This window comes from Panthera pardus, unplaced genomic scaffold (genome assembly GCF_024362965.1).
Source record: "Panthera pardus isolate Hobbes unplaced genomic scaffold, ASM2436296v1 HiC_scaffold_15, whole genome shotgun sequence".
Classification (NCBI taxonomy): domain Eukaryota; kingdom Metazoa; phylum Chordata; class Mammalia; order Carnivora; family Felidae; genus Panthera; species Panthera pardus.
Window position 1 is genome coordinate 40,715,499 of NW_026526710.1, and position 16,319 is coordinate 40,731,817.

The 16,319-nt window shown below is 43.2% G+C and overlaps 1 protein-coding gene across 5 annotated transcripts in view; it reads right to left on the reverse strand.

Annotated features, from left to right (window-relative positions):
- The window catches only part of ANKRD29 (ankyrin repeat domain 29), a 54,032-nt gene that overhangs the window by 9,994 nt on the left and 27,719 nt on the right, over positions 1-16,319 (reverse strand). For all 5 annotated transcript variants that reach the window (XM_019465540.2, XM_019465546.2, XM_019465543.2 and 2 more), the window contains 4 exons: positions 15,702-15,800; positions 12,094-12,192; positions 2,111-2,209; positions 408-503 (listed from right to left, as the gene is read on the reverse strand). In XM_019465540.2, coding sequence (XP_019321085.1) covers positions 408-503; positions 2,111-2,209; positions 12,094-12,192; positions 15,702-15,800 — 393 coding nt within the window. The remainder of the gene's footprint in view (positions 1-407; positions 504-2,110; positions 2,210-12,093; positions 12,193-15,701; positions 15,801-16,319) is intronic.

The window sequence follows — 16,319 nt, forward strand, 5'->3', positions numbered from 1 at the left end:
TAACAATGTGGTTCTTCATTCCAGATAACGAAGGGAAGGAACAGGAGCACCTGTCCCCCATATTTTGTGGGACACAAATCATGTGTTTCATGACTTGTGGAAGATTTTAGTCCAATGAAAGATATGTATCAATATAGTTTACTTTCCAAGTTAGCGATTTCATTGCTACTAATTTTTTTTTTTCCTGTAAAACTAAGTACTACAGACTCTGGTTCACTCTTCTTACCACCTTTTCATTTCAACCAGTGCCCACGAATCTCCAAAATAAAGAAACTGTTGGAAAGTTCTTCCAAGACTGCAACTAACCATGTGAATTATACTCAGATGCTGCTACAGTCCTCAGCTATGGGCTTCTTAATTTCTAGCCTCTCTTTTACAGATTGGTAAAATTTCTCGTTAAGTCTTACCTTCAGAATGCCAAGGGTGGGTGAGAATTTTAGCAACTCCTTTATAACATCGTTATACCCTTTGTTGGCTGCTTTTAGCAATGCTGTGGTACCATCCTTAACAAAGCAGAAAATAAAAGTTGGTTATTAAGATATGTGTGTGTGTTGGCTAAGAACTACATGTTAGTTGAGAACCGGGAATATGCTCATCAGAACAGACGAAAGGTGTAAACTAAAGTACGAGCAGGCCAAGTCTCTTAATCTAAGAGCATTTTAGAGCATATTAAGCAGTTAGCTCTGCATGAAAGAATGCTAAACAAAGTATGTGGCTTATTATCTTAGAACCCTGCCATTTGGGAATTCATACCCTTCCCGTCCCTTAGAACACTGGGTAAAGGGCAAGGGAACATCGAGAATATATTTTAGGACACAGATGGACCAAAGATCCATAGACTGCAGCTTATGACTTAGCAGAAATTACTGCTACACTATTTGTAATGATTGAAATAATTGTTGAACTATATTTACTGTTTTAAATTTTATATGTGCTTTTCTTTTTGCCTTCTCTTACGTACAACCTTGCTCTAGTGTGCCCTAGGGGTCTGGGGGGGGTTGGGGTGAGTGGGTGTGGAGTAGGAAGGGGACAGATTGAAATATGTTAAAAAGAAATGCAAAAACAAGTTCAAAAATTTATATTCAGCTTCTGTCATCACTTTTTGACCTGGAAAGAGTTTTCCCCAATTCCTTTTTCTCCTTCTTTTACATATCAGTTGCTGTATTTGGAGGATTCAGCTCCCAGAATTCTCCTATAATAAAGGAAATACCCCAGCCTGCTCTAAGGGTTTAGCTGGAACCAGGAAAAAAGAAAATGAGATTAGAAGATTTTTCTTCTCTGGCTTCAGAGATGTGGGGCCCAGAGAAAGAGTGGGAGGGAGAAAGAGAGGAAGACAAAGAGTGGTCAGGAATGTGTCTTTTCCCTTTTCTGGACTCAGACTTGGGAGAGGGGAGTGGGTCACATTAGCAAGGGTAATACTAAGGAAAAAAAGGCCAGACACTGAAAAACCAAACCAAACCAACCAAAGCCAAAAAGCGAATAGCACAGTGTGGTCAGGTAGCAGGGGCTCCCCAAGCTGCCCTCAGTTCCTATGGGCAACAGGGCCTGCTGTGGGCCCAACTAGGCAGACTTAGGTATAACTTTAGCATTGGCTAGGTGGAGGCCAACGGGGGGTGTGGTGCAGGGGTCCGCAGCTGGGGAAGCTGGGTGAGGTGGAGACCCAGGAGCACCGCCAGCCACTGCGCCTGCGTCCCCGGCTACACTGTGGTCCAGGGCCAGCAGGGGGCGCAGCGACAGGCGCACGCGCAGCCGCTAGGGACACCCACTGCCAAAGACAGCCCGAGGCCCTGGCTCCTGCCTGCCGCACGCTCCCGGGACTCAGCTTAGGTGGAGGAGGAGCTCCGAAGATTAAACATGTTTCCTTTAGAGAGACTGGGCAGCACTCGCTAAATTTCAGCTGATTCAGACATTTCCTTTGTTTTCCTGCTAAAGAGCCGGTGGAGGTTGGGAGAAAAATCCAGCTGAGTTACAGACAAAATGAAGGCGCGATTTCTCCGCACGTCCAGGCTGAGTTGAATTTTGGAGCTTCGGTGCATACACTCCCCCCCCCCCCCGCCCCCCCCGAAACCCCCCTCCTCCACCCTGTGCCGCAGCTGTGACTCTGACTCACGTTGCGGGCGGCGTCCCGGTCGGCTCCGCGCAGCAGCATCACCCTCACCACCTCGCTATGGCCCATCTGCGATGCGATCCACAGCGGCGCCGTCCCGTCCTGCCGGCGAGGGGACACGCTTGCTCCCACCGGGCCACGTAGCAGCCACAGAACAGCAAGGCAGCACCCGCAAACGCCCCCCCCCCCCCCCCCCGACGACAAACAAGGAGGGAGATTTTAACCCTTTTACGCAGGGGCTTTTGGCGGTGCCTGGACGATCGCGTGATTGCCAATATGCAAGCTTTGGTTTATAATCCAGCCATTTGATGGCAGGATCTCTTAGCACATAGTGTGGTGCAGGACCGCACGGAACACGGGGCGGGAAGGGGTGGAGTTGCTTAGCAAGGCAGAATCAAATTTGACAAACCTACGTGGGAGAAGTCTTTATTTTCCCCAGACTTCGTCTGTTTGCTTTACTGGTGGCTTCGCATGGCACACCCTGCCTACTGGGAGCCCTCGTTCCCACATACGAGAGGGCAGTTTTCTTTGAGGCGATGCATGAGGGTCAGAGAACTAAAGACAGTTCTGCCATTCTTCTGGTGTCTAGAATCCACCCCCACCCCAGCCACGTCATTTTTCGGTACTTTAGTTTTATGCGGGATGTGCTATTGTTTCTTCTGGGAAGGCACGTACACAAGCGACGTATAGCAGGACATTTTTGGTAATATTTCCTGTGTATTGTTACCCCAAAGACCCTGTTTATGTGAGCACTGGGCCATAAAGCTGAGATAGGTTGCTCCACAGAAGAAAAGGTGAAATATCCAAGGGACTGAGAAGGATTTGATAGGAGAGTGGTTCCTGCCAGACAGAAAGGAAAACAGAAAACCCTTCCAAGTGCTGGAAGGAAGCTCTGGACAAGGAGTAGGGGAGGGGGAGGTCAGGCATGAGCATCCATGTTTTCCTCCTGGGTTGAATCTAGGGGTGGGTAGAAACACCCAGATAAATTACGGTGAATTCCAGCTGGGAAAGGATTTTCTCCTGTTCTTGGGGATGAAACCCAGAACTGAAGGTCTCTTAGAGAAGTTCTGCTCTTGGCTGGTGCCTGAGAGATAGAAATGGGTGAGGGAATCTGGGCCAATGGACCTGAGACAGGCCCCCAGTGCCCCTGGTCCACGGCCACCAGGCATCTGAGCACCCAGGACCCCCTGCCTGCCTGTGTGAAATCAGAAGTGCTAGGTAAACCGTGGCCTGGAGTCAGCCTGGGGTTGGAAAGCTGAGGCCACAGAAGGTCATGATTTCACAATGACAGGCCAAGAAGGTACCAGTGCAGGATACTCGGACAGGAGAGGCTGGACTAACCAGCACAAGGACCAGACATGAATGTCCCCACCCCACTCCACCCCACCCTCATGCCAGGGTGATAGTCTGACCTCTGAGAACTTAGGCCACTTTGGAGGGCAGGGCAGGAAGAGGGAGGAGGAACCAGAGCTGACTAAACTTAGGGTCTGAGGTAATTAAAGTAATATGGCCCCGAGGAACTGTTTTGGTTGGATAAGACTGAATTACTCATCAGTGGGAATGAGGGCTGAAGAGCAAGATGATTCAGTCAGAGACGTAAAGTTTCGTTTCCTGCTGTAGTATGTAATTTCAACTCCAGTCTGCTATCCACAGCGGGCGCAGGATGATTGGCCACTGCTGTCCCAGCAAAGTGATGGAGGACAAGGACATGTGAGCAGAGTGGTGGGTGGTGGCACATTGGGAGCCTAGAAGGATCGGGGGCTGCTGAGGGTGGTAGGGTGACACAGGCACCCCTCTGTCTTGGGGAAGAAGTGCTGAAACAAAGCGTGGATGTTTCATCCATTCTCGGTGGATGAACACTGAGAGCGACTTCATACTTTTACTGGGGCCCCTTAGAAATATTCTTGAATCTGAATATTATTTATTATTAGCAATAGAAATAATACCTTAATTTGTACTTCTGTTTACAAACAGGTGTACATCCATTATTTAACTTGATTCTCCCAATTCAGGATCATTCATTCATTCACTCAACCAACCAACCATTATTAAGTATCTCTGGCAGAATGCTAAATAGGACATGACCTCTGTTCTCAAACTCAATCTAGTGGAGGAGAGACATGGAAATTTCAGGATGATTACAGTGCTATAATAAATATGGAAAAAAATGCCCACGATGAACCAGGAGAGGGGCTTTCTTATTGTGTGTCAGCTTCACAGTTGGGGTGATATCCGAGCTGGGCCTTGAAGGAGGACTAGGATTTTGCCAATTGGGGGTTGAAGGGAGGGAATTCCGTGTAGAAGGAGAAGCATGTACAGGTGCAGTGGCTTGGACAGCTGTGGTTGCTTCAGGCAGGGTGGGAAATCCAGCTGACTGCAGCCCAAGGGATAGGTGCTAGAACAGGGGTGAGGGTGAGGGTGGGCAGGAGAGGGAGGCTGGGTGCCCGAAGCTCTTGTCCCTCCTTGTCTGCTCTGGGTTCATTTGTTCTTTCTCCCTGTCTCCACCAGAGGGCAGGCAAGGCAAGGCAGCCAGCTGCATAGAGGTCAGCAGGCATGTTCAATGTGCTTTCCAAGGGCTTGGCTGTTAGTAACACTAACATGTGGGAAAGTGCTGACAGGTGATGTATTGGAAACAACTATTAATATCATCAATTCATAACAGTAATGCTAACACTTAACTTCTATCACTTTAATTGCAATGGTCACGGTAGGTGGAAAAAGAAGTCACTACTTTATGGTTAGGAGACCTTAGGCAAATCACCCGGAGCCTTGGTTCTCTCCTGCAAAAAATGTTAGCTTCCAGAGATATTCATATACAGGAAAACATGCAGAAAGACGCTGAGCACAGGACTGGCTTATGTGTGCTTAGAAGTGGTCACTGAATCTGCACATGAAATAAGCAGTTTAATTTGTGCTTTTGTTTACAAAACACTACATGCTTGATTGATTCTCCCAGTTTTCCTGTGAGATAATGATAGAACAGGTAGGAATGATTGGTAAAATGGGATTTGGGGTTAAACCCAGCAAGTTGAATATAAATTACAGCATTATTGTCAAATCAAAGTATTTCCCAGTTGATTATCTAGTTGGTGGAGAGGAGAAGTTTTCCCTTCTGGACACCTCAATTCTTATTTTCTCTTATTTTTTTCTTCTCTTATAATGGTCACATCTTCATTATAAAGATGACTTCACGATGAAAATGATAAACATTAAGCCTGTTTAGCTCCTTTTTGTTGAATTTTGAGAGAATGGAGTAAGAAAAAGCACTAAAAAATTTGTTTGTGAATATTTTCTGACAAAAATATATAGTTTTAAAATATGTTAAAACAAATCACAGCGAAATAAACCACAGGAAGTTAGGACCTCTATGGGACCTTTTTTAAGAAAAGGAAATAGGACACTTAGCTTGAAGAAGATGAGATAATGGGGTTATGACAGTTGTCATTTACTATCTGTGTGCAAACTGAGCAGAAAAGGATTTATTTCTTATTTCTTATGCTTCTTATAAAATATATTTTTATTTATTACTTGCCTATTTTGCATATCAAGTGGCACAAAGAGGGATGATGGGTAAAGACTATTCAAGACTTTGGCTCGGTGTAGACAGAGGTGGTAGTGAGGGCTGGTTAAAGACTAAATAAGCTGATGAGTTAGTAATGAGTCCCCCACACTTGGAGGGGTCCACCAATGACTGATTACCACTCAGCAGGATTGCTAGAGAAAAGATTCATGTGCTTGACAGGGGATTACACAGGTGACTTGTGCCGTTCCTTCTGACTTGGTTATCCCCTTGTTCCATCCGAGATAATATTTCCAAGTATTATCTAATGCATTTTGATAGACAGATCACAGTATGAGAATGAGCATACGACGTGATTTGTATTGGAAACTAAACGTCATATCATTTTAGTTAGGATCTTAGAGATTACTTAGAAAACGAATTACAACCTTCCATAGGAACGTGTATATTTAGTGGCACTAGCTCTTTGCTTCTGCTGCTTCTAGTCCTCACACTTAGGCGCTTTCCATCTACAGGCTCAAGCCAGACAAAGTCTTAGGGACCAATTCTATTCTAAGTTGGAAGCCCAAGAGACATAAGGAATCTGGTTAGTAGCAGAGTGGCTTCAATACCAAGATGGCTTTGCTACCAGCCCTACCCTGACCCAGAACCTATTTCTCATTACTGGATCCCTGCTTGGTGTCCACAGCCCAGCAAATAGTTCTGTAAAGGATGTTAACTGATGCCTCCATTGCTCAGCCTGACCCTATTCTCCCAACCCACAGGCGATCAGACCAAGGATGGGCAGGCCAGCCAGTCCACTCTGGCCTGGTGTGCAGAGCCTAGTGGCAGCAATGACATGGCTATTCCAAGAATTTGGAAGTCTGACCCTATAAACTTAGGGACTATATACAAGTTGAGTAAGTAGAAGATGCTAGAAAAAAAGGAGTAGGGAGAGGAAAAGAGGCAAGAGGGGACTTTGAGATGACAGAGACTACCTGGCTCATGAGAGAAAGAGTGCAACCATGATTCCTGATGGGTTTTCTCTTCCAGTGAGGCCTGGATGAAATAGGAATGATAATAACAGAAGTACCATAATTATCCTGGTTTTACAGATTAAAAAAACAACAATCCAGGACTACATCAAAATTAAAAGCTTTGTAGCAAAGGAAACAATCAACAAAACTAAAAGACGTCTTACCGAATGGGAGAAGATATTTGCAAGTGACATATCTGATAAAGGGTTAGTATCTAAAATATATAAAGAATTTATACAACTCAGCACCAAAAAGCAAATAATCCAATTAAAAACTGGGCAGAAGACATGAACAGACATTTCTCCAAAGAAGATCTAAGGATGGTCAACAGACAAATGAAAAGATGCTCAACGTCACTTACCATCAGGCAAATGCACATCAAAACCACAATGAGATACCACCTCACACCTGTCAGAATGGTTAAACTTGACAACACATGAAACAACAGGTGTTGGTGAGGATGTGAAGAAAAAGGAATCTTCATGTATGGTTAGTGGGAATGCAAACTGGTGCAGCCAATGTGGAAAAGAGTATGGAGGTTCCTCAAAAAATTAAAAACAGAATTACTATATGATTCACTAATTCCACTACTGAGTATTTACCCAAAGGACTAATTACCAAAGGATTACTTACCAAAAACACTAATTCTAAAAGATACATGCACCTCTATGTTTATAGCAGCATTACTTACAATAGGCAAGATATGGAAGTAATTCAAGTGTCCGTCAATAGATGAATGGATAAATAAGATATAGTACACACACACACACACACTGGAATGTTACTTAACCATAAAAAATTGAAATCTTAACTATTTGCAACGACGTGGATGGAGCTAGAGGGTATAATGCTAAGTGCAATAAGTCAGTCAGAGAAGGACAAATACCATATGATTTCACTCATATATGGAATTTAAGAAACAAAACAAACGAGCAAAGGCAAAGAGAGACAAACAAAAGACCAGACTCTTAACTATAGAAAACAAACAGGTGGTTACCAGAGGGGGGTGGAAGGAGGGATGGGGGAGATAGGTGAAGTGGATTAAAAGTACCCTTATTGTGATGAGCACTAAGCAATATACAGAAGTGTTGACTCACTATATTGTATACCTGAAACTAATATAACACTGTTATCTATTAAAATAATAATAAAAGAAACTCAAAAGAACCCCTGAAATTCAGGGAGTGTGGCCTGCTTAAGGTCATGCAGTTAATAAGCAAAATAGACTGTGTTTCATTTCCTTAAGATAGCCATATCCCCATAACTCACAAGCGACTCGCCCCCCAGAGACCTGGATCTGGCTCCCTACCTGGCTCTTACAATCTGTCTAGGACTGGTGTCCTGACTATGAGCCTGGGCCCTACATCTGAGTCTAGTTCTAGTTCGCAGCCACTGATCACTATGTCTTCTCCCTTCCGGGCCTCACTGGAGCTCTGCTCAATCCACAGGCTCTCTTCTGGAGTCAACATACCTTTTTGGAGGGCCTACCATGTGCAGAGGGCATGCAAGCAGGAGTGCCTCCCTGTTGCTATCTGCTTCCACAGGACACTGCAATGATCTATCGGTCCTCTTTTCTCCCATTGCCCAACACTGGGCTCGTCCCTCCAGGTTTGCAATCTGGGAGGACCGTCACTATCCGGGGGCCCAGCATCTTTGCATACAAATGCAGACCAAGGCTAGAGGGCACTTTATGAGATGGCCTTTTGGCAGGCTTCAAGGAGTTACTGATCAGCACTTTGAGAAGACTAGTGACAAGTGAGTGATGACAGGCTAAACTCAGCCCTGTGTAAACACTCAGACCTTTGCCACTCCATGAAAGTATTGTTTCATAAGGTGGATGAGTTGCGTTGGGAAAAGTATATATGTCAAAGAATTTTGCTGATAGAAAAACAGGCTAAATAGCCATCTTAAGCTGGTGATTAAAAAGGCTTGACTTGTATCAACTTTACTTGGTGAGGTCATGTAGAAAGAACTGAAGATAGGTTTTTAGCTTGACTATACAGTACGATGATCTCTGTGACTCTTGACCTCTTTATCTAGGACAAACTAAGAGGAAAAGTTTTTCAAGTTTTGCATCAAGAACTTAGTCTTTCCAGTCTGCTTATGATTTTGTGATTATGATTCCTTGTCACAAAAGTCCTAGAAAGGTTTTCAGTTAGTTCATCTGTGATAGAGTTACAAGGAAAAGCCATTCCTACTGCTTACTGTTCAGATTCCCTGCAGCTCAGATCAAATGTCAACTGAATAATTTCATTGCAGCTTTGTTAATATCCTGTCACAATGTACCATAAATGTCAGGACCCTCATAGAGTGGCAGTGAAAAAAATCATAAATTGGATTTATCTAAAAATACTAAGAAATGAAATCTGGCAAACATCTTTGTCTTTATTTTATAAATTCAAGAATCTTCTGGGTGTGCCTGGGTGGCTCGGCTGGTTAAGCGTCCGAGTCTTGATCTCGGCTCAAGTCATGATCTCACGGTTTGTGAGTTGGAGCCCCATGTGGGGCTCTGCACTGACAGCTCGGAGCCTGTTTGGGATTCTGTCTCTCTGCCCCTCCCCCACTCACTCCCCCTCTGTCTAACTCTCAAAATAAATAAACTTAGAAACATTTTTTTTTTCTAACAATGACTTAATGTGTCAGTTGCGATTTCAGAATAAAACACCGATTTCCAAATGCCCTGCCAATATAGTATTCTACCATGCATGGGCCATTTTAATGGAAACTTTTAATTAGAATTTTTTTTTAACTTCCTCATAACTTGTGACAAAGTCAGTGGGGACTACTATCACTTTTGCCATATTTATGACACTGCTTGTTTTCTAGGAAGGGAATTAAAAATGCAGAGTTTACATTTTCAAAGAAGACAGAATGTGGACTAGTCTGACCTGGCTAGACAGCCTTTCATTATCAGCTCACAGCAGGTAATAAAAAAGATTATGACTTGAGGATACAGTGGTGTGAGTGTACCCTATAAAAAGGAAAAATTCCGTTGCTTTTTCCCCCCCAAACTTATTTTATAAACATCCTTTTCCTGAATAACAATATTTTCAGGGTTGGATTCATAATTCCAAACAATTGCATTGGATGCAGTCTTTAAAAGGTCATGTCACTTGACTTTGACCTGAGGGTGGGGTCCTCCCACTGCTGGATCAGCCATCCACTTTGAGCAGGTCATCCTCAGTGTGGGGAGTGAAAAAAGCCATGGGTGTTGTGGACACCATGGCACTGTTAGCTCACTCTTTAATTTCTTGCCTTCAGTGTCATCATATGACTGAATTTAGCTTTGAGTGGACATAATGCATGTAATATTTGAAATATAATATCTTATATCAACTTGGTTTTTTATGAACAGGGCGTTAGGCATATGGTTAATACTATTTATTTTACAAATAGATTTGTCAAAGTGCCAGAAATTATTTCAGAAAGATGTACAGATAGAGAGGCCTGAGAATCTTGACAATCTTTCATTTCTAATTTCCTGGTACTATGCTCAATAATGGCCTCCAAATCAAACTTATGCAATCTAAAAATTACCAGTTCCTTTTGTTAACCTTGGCAAAATGAAGCCTCTGATTCAGAGTCAAATCAACACTTTCAAAATAAGAAGGACCAGCAAGAAAATACTAAACTCCAATTCCCAAAAGTCACCTCTGGCAGGTATGGAAGTGCAACTTTTTTTAAAAGCTTCCTTTCCCAAGAGTATTCCTGGGGTCCTCTAAACCTAAGAATATCTTTAAAATTCTAAAAATGTAATCTCACATTCATAGTATCTTGCGTATGCTGAGTGCTTAAGAAATACTGATTGAATATTGAATAAAACAGCTACCAAAAAGGGGGAGCTTGAAGATTGTCTGGATCATCCTGCCCAGCCTCCTAATTTTCCGGTGGAGGCAGACAAGTCCACAGAGATTGATTCACTTGTTCAAAACCACACAGCTAGGTATTGGCAGAGCTGGATCTAGAACTCAGGATTCTCGACCTGAAATCCACTTTGCCCAAAGGCCCTTTCACTTCTTGGCTTCCCATGTACTTGCACTTAAAAAAATTTTTTTTTAATGTTTATTTATTTTTGAGAGAGACAGAGCATGAGCAGAGGAGGAAAGAGAGAGGGGGAGACACAGAATCCAAAGCAGGCTCCAGGCTCTGAGCTGTCAGCACACAGCCCGACACAGGGCTCAAACCCATGAATCAAGAGATCATGACCTGAGCTGAGGTCAGGCACTTAACTGACTGAGCCACCCAGGCACCCCTGTGCTTGCACTTTTAAAGACTGAAGAAGCCTGGGGCCAAGAGCTCAGATCAACCTTCCCTGAGTGAACAAATGGGCATTCTCGCATCATGTTACATTACAGTGGGAATCTCCCTGGGGGCCATTTACTGGTAAGAAATCAGCTTGACAATGAGAAAGAATGAAATACGGCCTTTTGTAGCAACATGGATGGAACTGGAGAGTGTTATGCTAAGTGAAATAAGTCATACAGAGAAAAGACAGATACCATATGTCTTCACTCTTATGTGGATCCTGAGAAACTTAACAGAAGACCATGGGGGAGGGGAAGGAAAAAAAAAAAGGTTAGAGAGGGAGGGAGGGAGCCAAAACATCAGAGACTCTTAAAAACTGAGAACAAACTGAGGGTTGATGAGGAGTGGGGGGGAGGGGAAAGTGGGTGATGGGCATTGAGGAGGGCACCTGTTGGGATGAGCACTGGGTGTTGTATGGAAATTTGACAATAAATTTCATATTAAAAAAAAAAAGAAAACTATCTTTAAAGTAGTGTTACTTTAACCTTAAATGTTTTGTTAAAAATAAATTAGTGCAGAAATCATTCCTATATAAGAGAAGCTAATTAGAATGCCTTAGATTTGAATGGTTCTTTATCTTTTATAAAGTATGACCTGTATTACCTTGTGGTTCTTTTCCTTTAAGTATCCACCAATTGATTTGCCAGACATTAGCTTGCTCTTGGTAAATTAAGTCTCTATTAGTGTTGTGAGAGATGAAGGCATGGAACCCATTAATGCTTCTCAGTGGGCTAATGGGCTCCTCTTTGGTTTGGTGGAAGCAGAAGCAGGGGTAAGAGATAAGGGGGACTGGGCAGGGGCAAGGCTACCTGACTCACCTCTATTTACCTACGTCCCAGGCTAGCCCACCCCACTCTCATTACCTCAGTGCAGCCACAATTTATTTGAACATGAGGTGGCCAAGTATGCACTTGACCTCAGATACCAAACACCCATGTTTCAAAAATAGTAAATGGTAAAGTCAGCCTGATTTCACAGGCTTTCAGGTGAGCCCAAAGCAAAGAACAGGAGAAACCCCAATCAAAGACTGACTTCGTCACAGAGGCAAAAGGGTTTAAAGATGCCCAGAGCTGACTGGTTATCTTAGGCGCTGCCCCAGGACAACAGGCCCTGCCTGCCCACCGTTCTGCGCACGCAGACATTACCTGCCTTGGCTGGTTGACTTTTGCTCCTGAAGACAACAGTAATCGAATAACATCCAAGTAACCACCCTGGGCAGCTAGGAAGAGTGCAGTGGCTCCATCCTGAGACATGTCAAAATGGAAGTGTTAAAATCACCTTTCACGTTTATTTTAAAATATAATCAATTAAAAATACATCCGTTTAATACAACTTTCCATTTCTGTCCCCCACTTTGTTTTCATATTCATGGTTAGTGTTTTATTCTTTGAAGAATAGTTCTAAAATATCACAGTAAGTCAGGTTGAAAGGTAAAGTTTCAAACAGTCTTATAAGGATAACTTAAAATATACATAATGATCGTTCACTCTACAAAACCTTGATCACAGAGCTTACGATCTACCCACTTGCTGGTACCATCCAGCTTATCCAAATAGCCAGTCATCATTTTTCTCTTGTCTGCACAGACTTCTCATTAGCTGCCTTCTGTTTTTGTTGTGTGACCTCAGGGTTTATCCCCTTTTTAATTAGTTTAAAAAATACCTACGTTTAATATAATTTTCCATTTCAATTCTTTTGTCAAGTAAGAGCTAAGTGTTAGTTTAAAAACAAACAAAAAAGAAAGTCTGTTAATAAACAACAACAAAGTCCCTCAAACCTATTTGGTATATTTTTATGCATCAGAAGTGTCCTTTTTTTTTTTTTAATGTTTATTTATTTTTGAGAGAGAGAGAAACAGAGTGTGAGCAGGGGAAGGGCAGAGAGAGAGGGAGACACAGAATCTGAAGCAGGCTCCAGGCTCCAAGCTGTCAGCACAGAGCCCGATGCATGGCTCGAACCCACAAACTGTGAGATCATGACCTGAGCTGAAGTCGGACACTCAACTGATTGAGCCACCCAGGCGCCCCAAAGGGTCCTTTTAATTAGATCTTTCCTACCCCTTTCTCTTTCTTGTCCCCTTATCCATATCCACCCCCTCACCCAACATGCAGTTTCTCTAAGCTTTGAAACAAAAGATACTTTCAGGAAAACTGCCCTCATAAGAATTATCCATGAACTTGCTCCCTGACAGCCCAATAGACACCAACAACACCTGCAAACAACTAAGCAATCCTGCACAAAAGCCCAAAGCAAGTGCTTGCTCCCAATTTTCTTTAGTGGTTTTGTTTGTTTTAATTTTTTTAAGTTTATTTACTTTTGAGAGAGGCAGAGTGCTAGCGGGGCAGGGGCAGAGAGAGAGGGGGACACAGAATCCAAAGCAGGCTCCAGGTTCTGAGCTGTCAGCACAGAGCCAGACGTGGGACCTGAATTCATGAGCTGTGAGATCATGACCTGAGCTGAAGTCAGACACTTAACCAACTGAGCCACCCAAGGTGCCCTATTTGTTTGCGTTTTAACTGAGCGTCTATGTCCTCTGCGCATTTCTTCTTTCTTAAAGACATTCATTGGTGATGTCAGCAAACACAGAAGTCAGTGCAGAGCATCCATCCTCCCCAGAATCTCACTTCACATGGCGTTCACAGAACGTGGTGAGCTTCATTATTTTTAGACTGCAGTGGAAAACCTGAGCACATCCTAGTGGAAAACACCTAGCTAACCCAGTTAATTACCACTCCTCCCATCAGGAATGTTAACCACAAGTTAAGATACAAAGCACCTCTCTCTGCAAGTCCGCCCAGGTGGAGGGTGCTGGTGGGTGTCCACTGAGCTGCCAGACTCCTCTTAAGGCAATCATTAAAAAATTACTCAGCCTATACAGATTTTTATGCAGATGTTTGGTACGAGGATAAAATGTTCAGCGGCTCCTTACTGTGTGCGTTGCCACAGAAAATCCACCATGCTCTTAGCAGCTATTAGTTCTTGGAAATTTTCTAAAATGGATATCTAAACATTGCATTTTTACTGCGTATTCCAAATTTCTGTCCCTAGAAGCTTTCAGGAGTCATTGACTGGGATTCTTAGCGGTCCAGCTGTTTTTGGCAGAAACATTTACATTTGGACTGTTTGGGTAAGGGTAAAAGGAAGTTTCAGTGCACGAAATTTCTTGAGTCACTTTATAACAGGAATTTACTACAGGAATGGGCTCTCCCCAAACTCTACGTTTTTAAGATTATGTGCCACTCTGGTGAGCCCTTTGGAAGAATGTTATCTAACAGTACAAATATGCCAGTCAATTCAGATTGCTGACTATTAGTGGTAATGTTATGAATACCTCAACTCACTTTCCTTTTCCAAAGACTTGGGCTCTTCCTGTTCAGCCCCCCCCCACACACATATACTCAAACATGCTCTCAGATATACTTCATTATATACAGCCAAAGGAATAGCCAAAGCTGTAGACCTGTGTTTCTTCGACTCGGGCACACATCGAACCACCTGCTTCTCAGTTGGGTCCTTGGAGATTCCGGCTTAGTTGGTCTGGAGAGGGCCTAGAAGTATTCTTTTAAAGCTCCCTACATGATTCTAATGACAGCCTGAGTTGAGAATCACTCAGACCAGTGTCAAGTGATTCAATCCTTCAGATGGGAAAACTGCAGGTTCAAAGGGTGTTATAGATTTTGAACTGCAAAGGGTAATGCTAGTGGCTATTGCTTCAAAGAGGTCTGTGACTTGTCATTTAATCATGTAAACTCAGGAAAGCTTGTTCAAATGGAAAAGGTCACACCTACACATCTCATTCCACGGCTACGAAAGTATAGTGCCATAGGGCTAAATGGCTCATGGTAAGATAGCCTAAAATGTGATTCCTAGATAATTGGAAGTAGGAATTCTTCCACTCCTCACCATGAGATTCTATCAAGTCACTTCATCTCTCTCTCTCCCTCTCTCCCTCTCTCTCTCTCTCTCATACACACACACACACACACACACACACACACACACACACACACACACACATATATTTTGTCCAAAAGCAGAATAACATTCACCATAAATCCTGTGGAATTACAGTGACAATTAAAAGAGCCTTTGGGTAATGTGCTAATTGCCAATTCGCTGCAAACAGACCCACACTAGCAGTAGCTGCCTTTCAAAGGTCAACGGTGTGCATGCACTTCACAGGTTTTCAACTACCCATGCTCACTTGCCTTCCAAATAATTTGATTTCTCCTTTATTTGTGCTTTCCTCCTAGATAACTCTACAACAGGAGCATTATTTTGGTTTTCAGCAAGTCCAATGCTGGCCTTGTTATGTTATGAATAAGCAAGTGTCATATGATTTTTGAAGATCCTAATTGCATAAGTTATATGAAATATCTCATATGTAAAAGAGATTTAAAAGGGTATAACCAAGATGGGTAAACAAGATTATGTTTCTACACAGAAAAAGCTCATCTGGTTAACTGTACATTTTTTCCTTTGATGTTTCAGATTAAAGTCCTACTGTTCATTAAAAAAAAAAATTTTTTTTTTTAAGTAGGCTCCACGCCTAGGGTGAGCCCATCACGGGGCTTGAGCTCATGACCCTGAGATCAAGACCTGAGCTGTGATCAAGAGTCGGACACCCAACCAACTGAGCCCCCAAAATATTTTTGAAGTTGGCATTTCTGGTATCCAAATTTTGACTGCAGTAGTACGTGTGATGAGAGGGTGGGCAAGGGTCCACCCAGTGTCCCGCTGAAAATGCACTCACGTAAAGCTGGTCGTGGATATTGGCTCCGTGCTTCAGCAGGGTCTCAACCACCTGCATGTGCCCATACTGACTGGCGGCCAACAGGGCAGTGCCCCCATCCTGCAAGGTGTAAACACACTAGAATCATTGCAGGCACCTATTTACCAAGCAGGTACTCCTGACATGGTGGGAGCTTTGGAAAAGACATTTCCTGTAGATAACAACGAAGTCACTTTTCCTCTTTTAGCTCTTTTTCTTTCTAATCATGACCGGGTTCATCCTAAAGACATCATTAGGTTGTACACGTGGATGACTTGAGATACATTACAGTTATCGGACTATGTTATTATGAGTGTTCCCGGGTCAAACGCAGAAGAATCTATTTGCATCTCAATAAAGGAAACAAAGAACAGAAAGTCTGTACCAATCAGTTCTGTCTTGGAATTTCCTGAACAGTCTCCTGTGGCTTCTGGCTAGAGAGCCGCTTGACAAATGTTGACTTCTCCCTGTGGTTCCCCCCAGCTGTGGGCCTCTGAGATTAAGGTGATTTATGGAGTAAACTTCTGGGGCCATTGCCTTCAAGGGACAAGGTCAGCATCCATTAAGAGTGGATAACTATAGCATATCCCACGTGCTTCT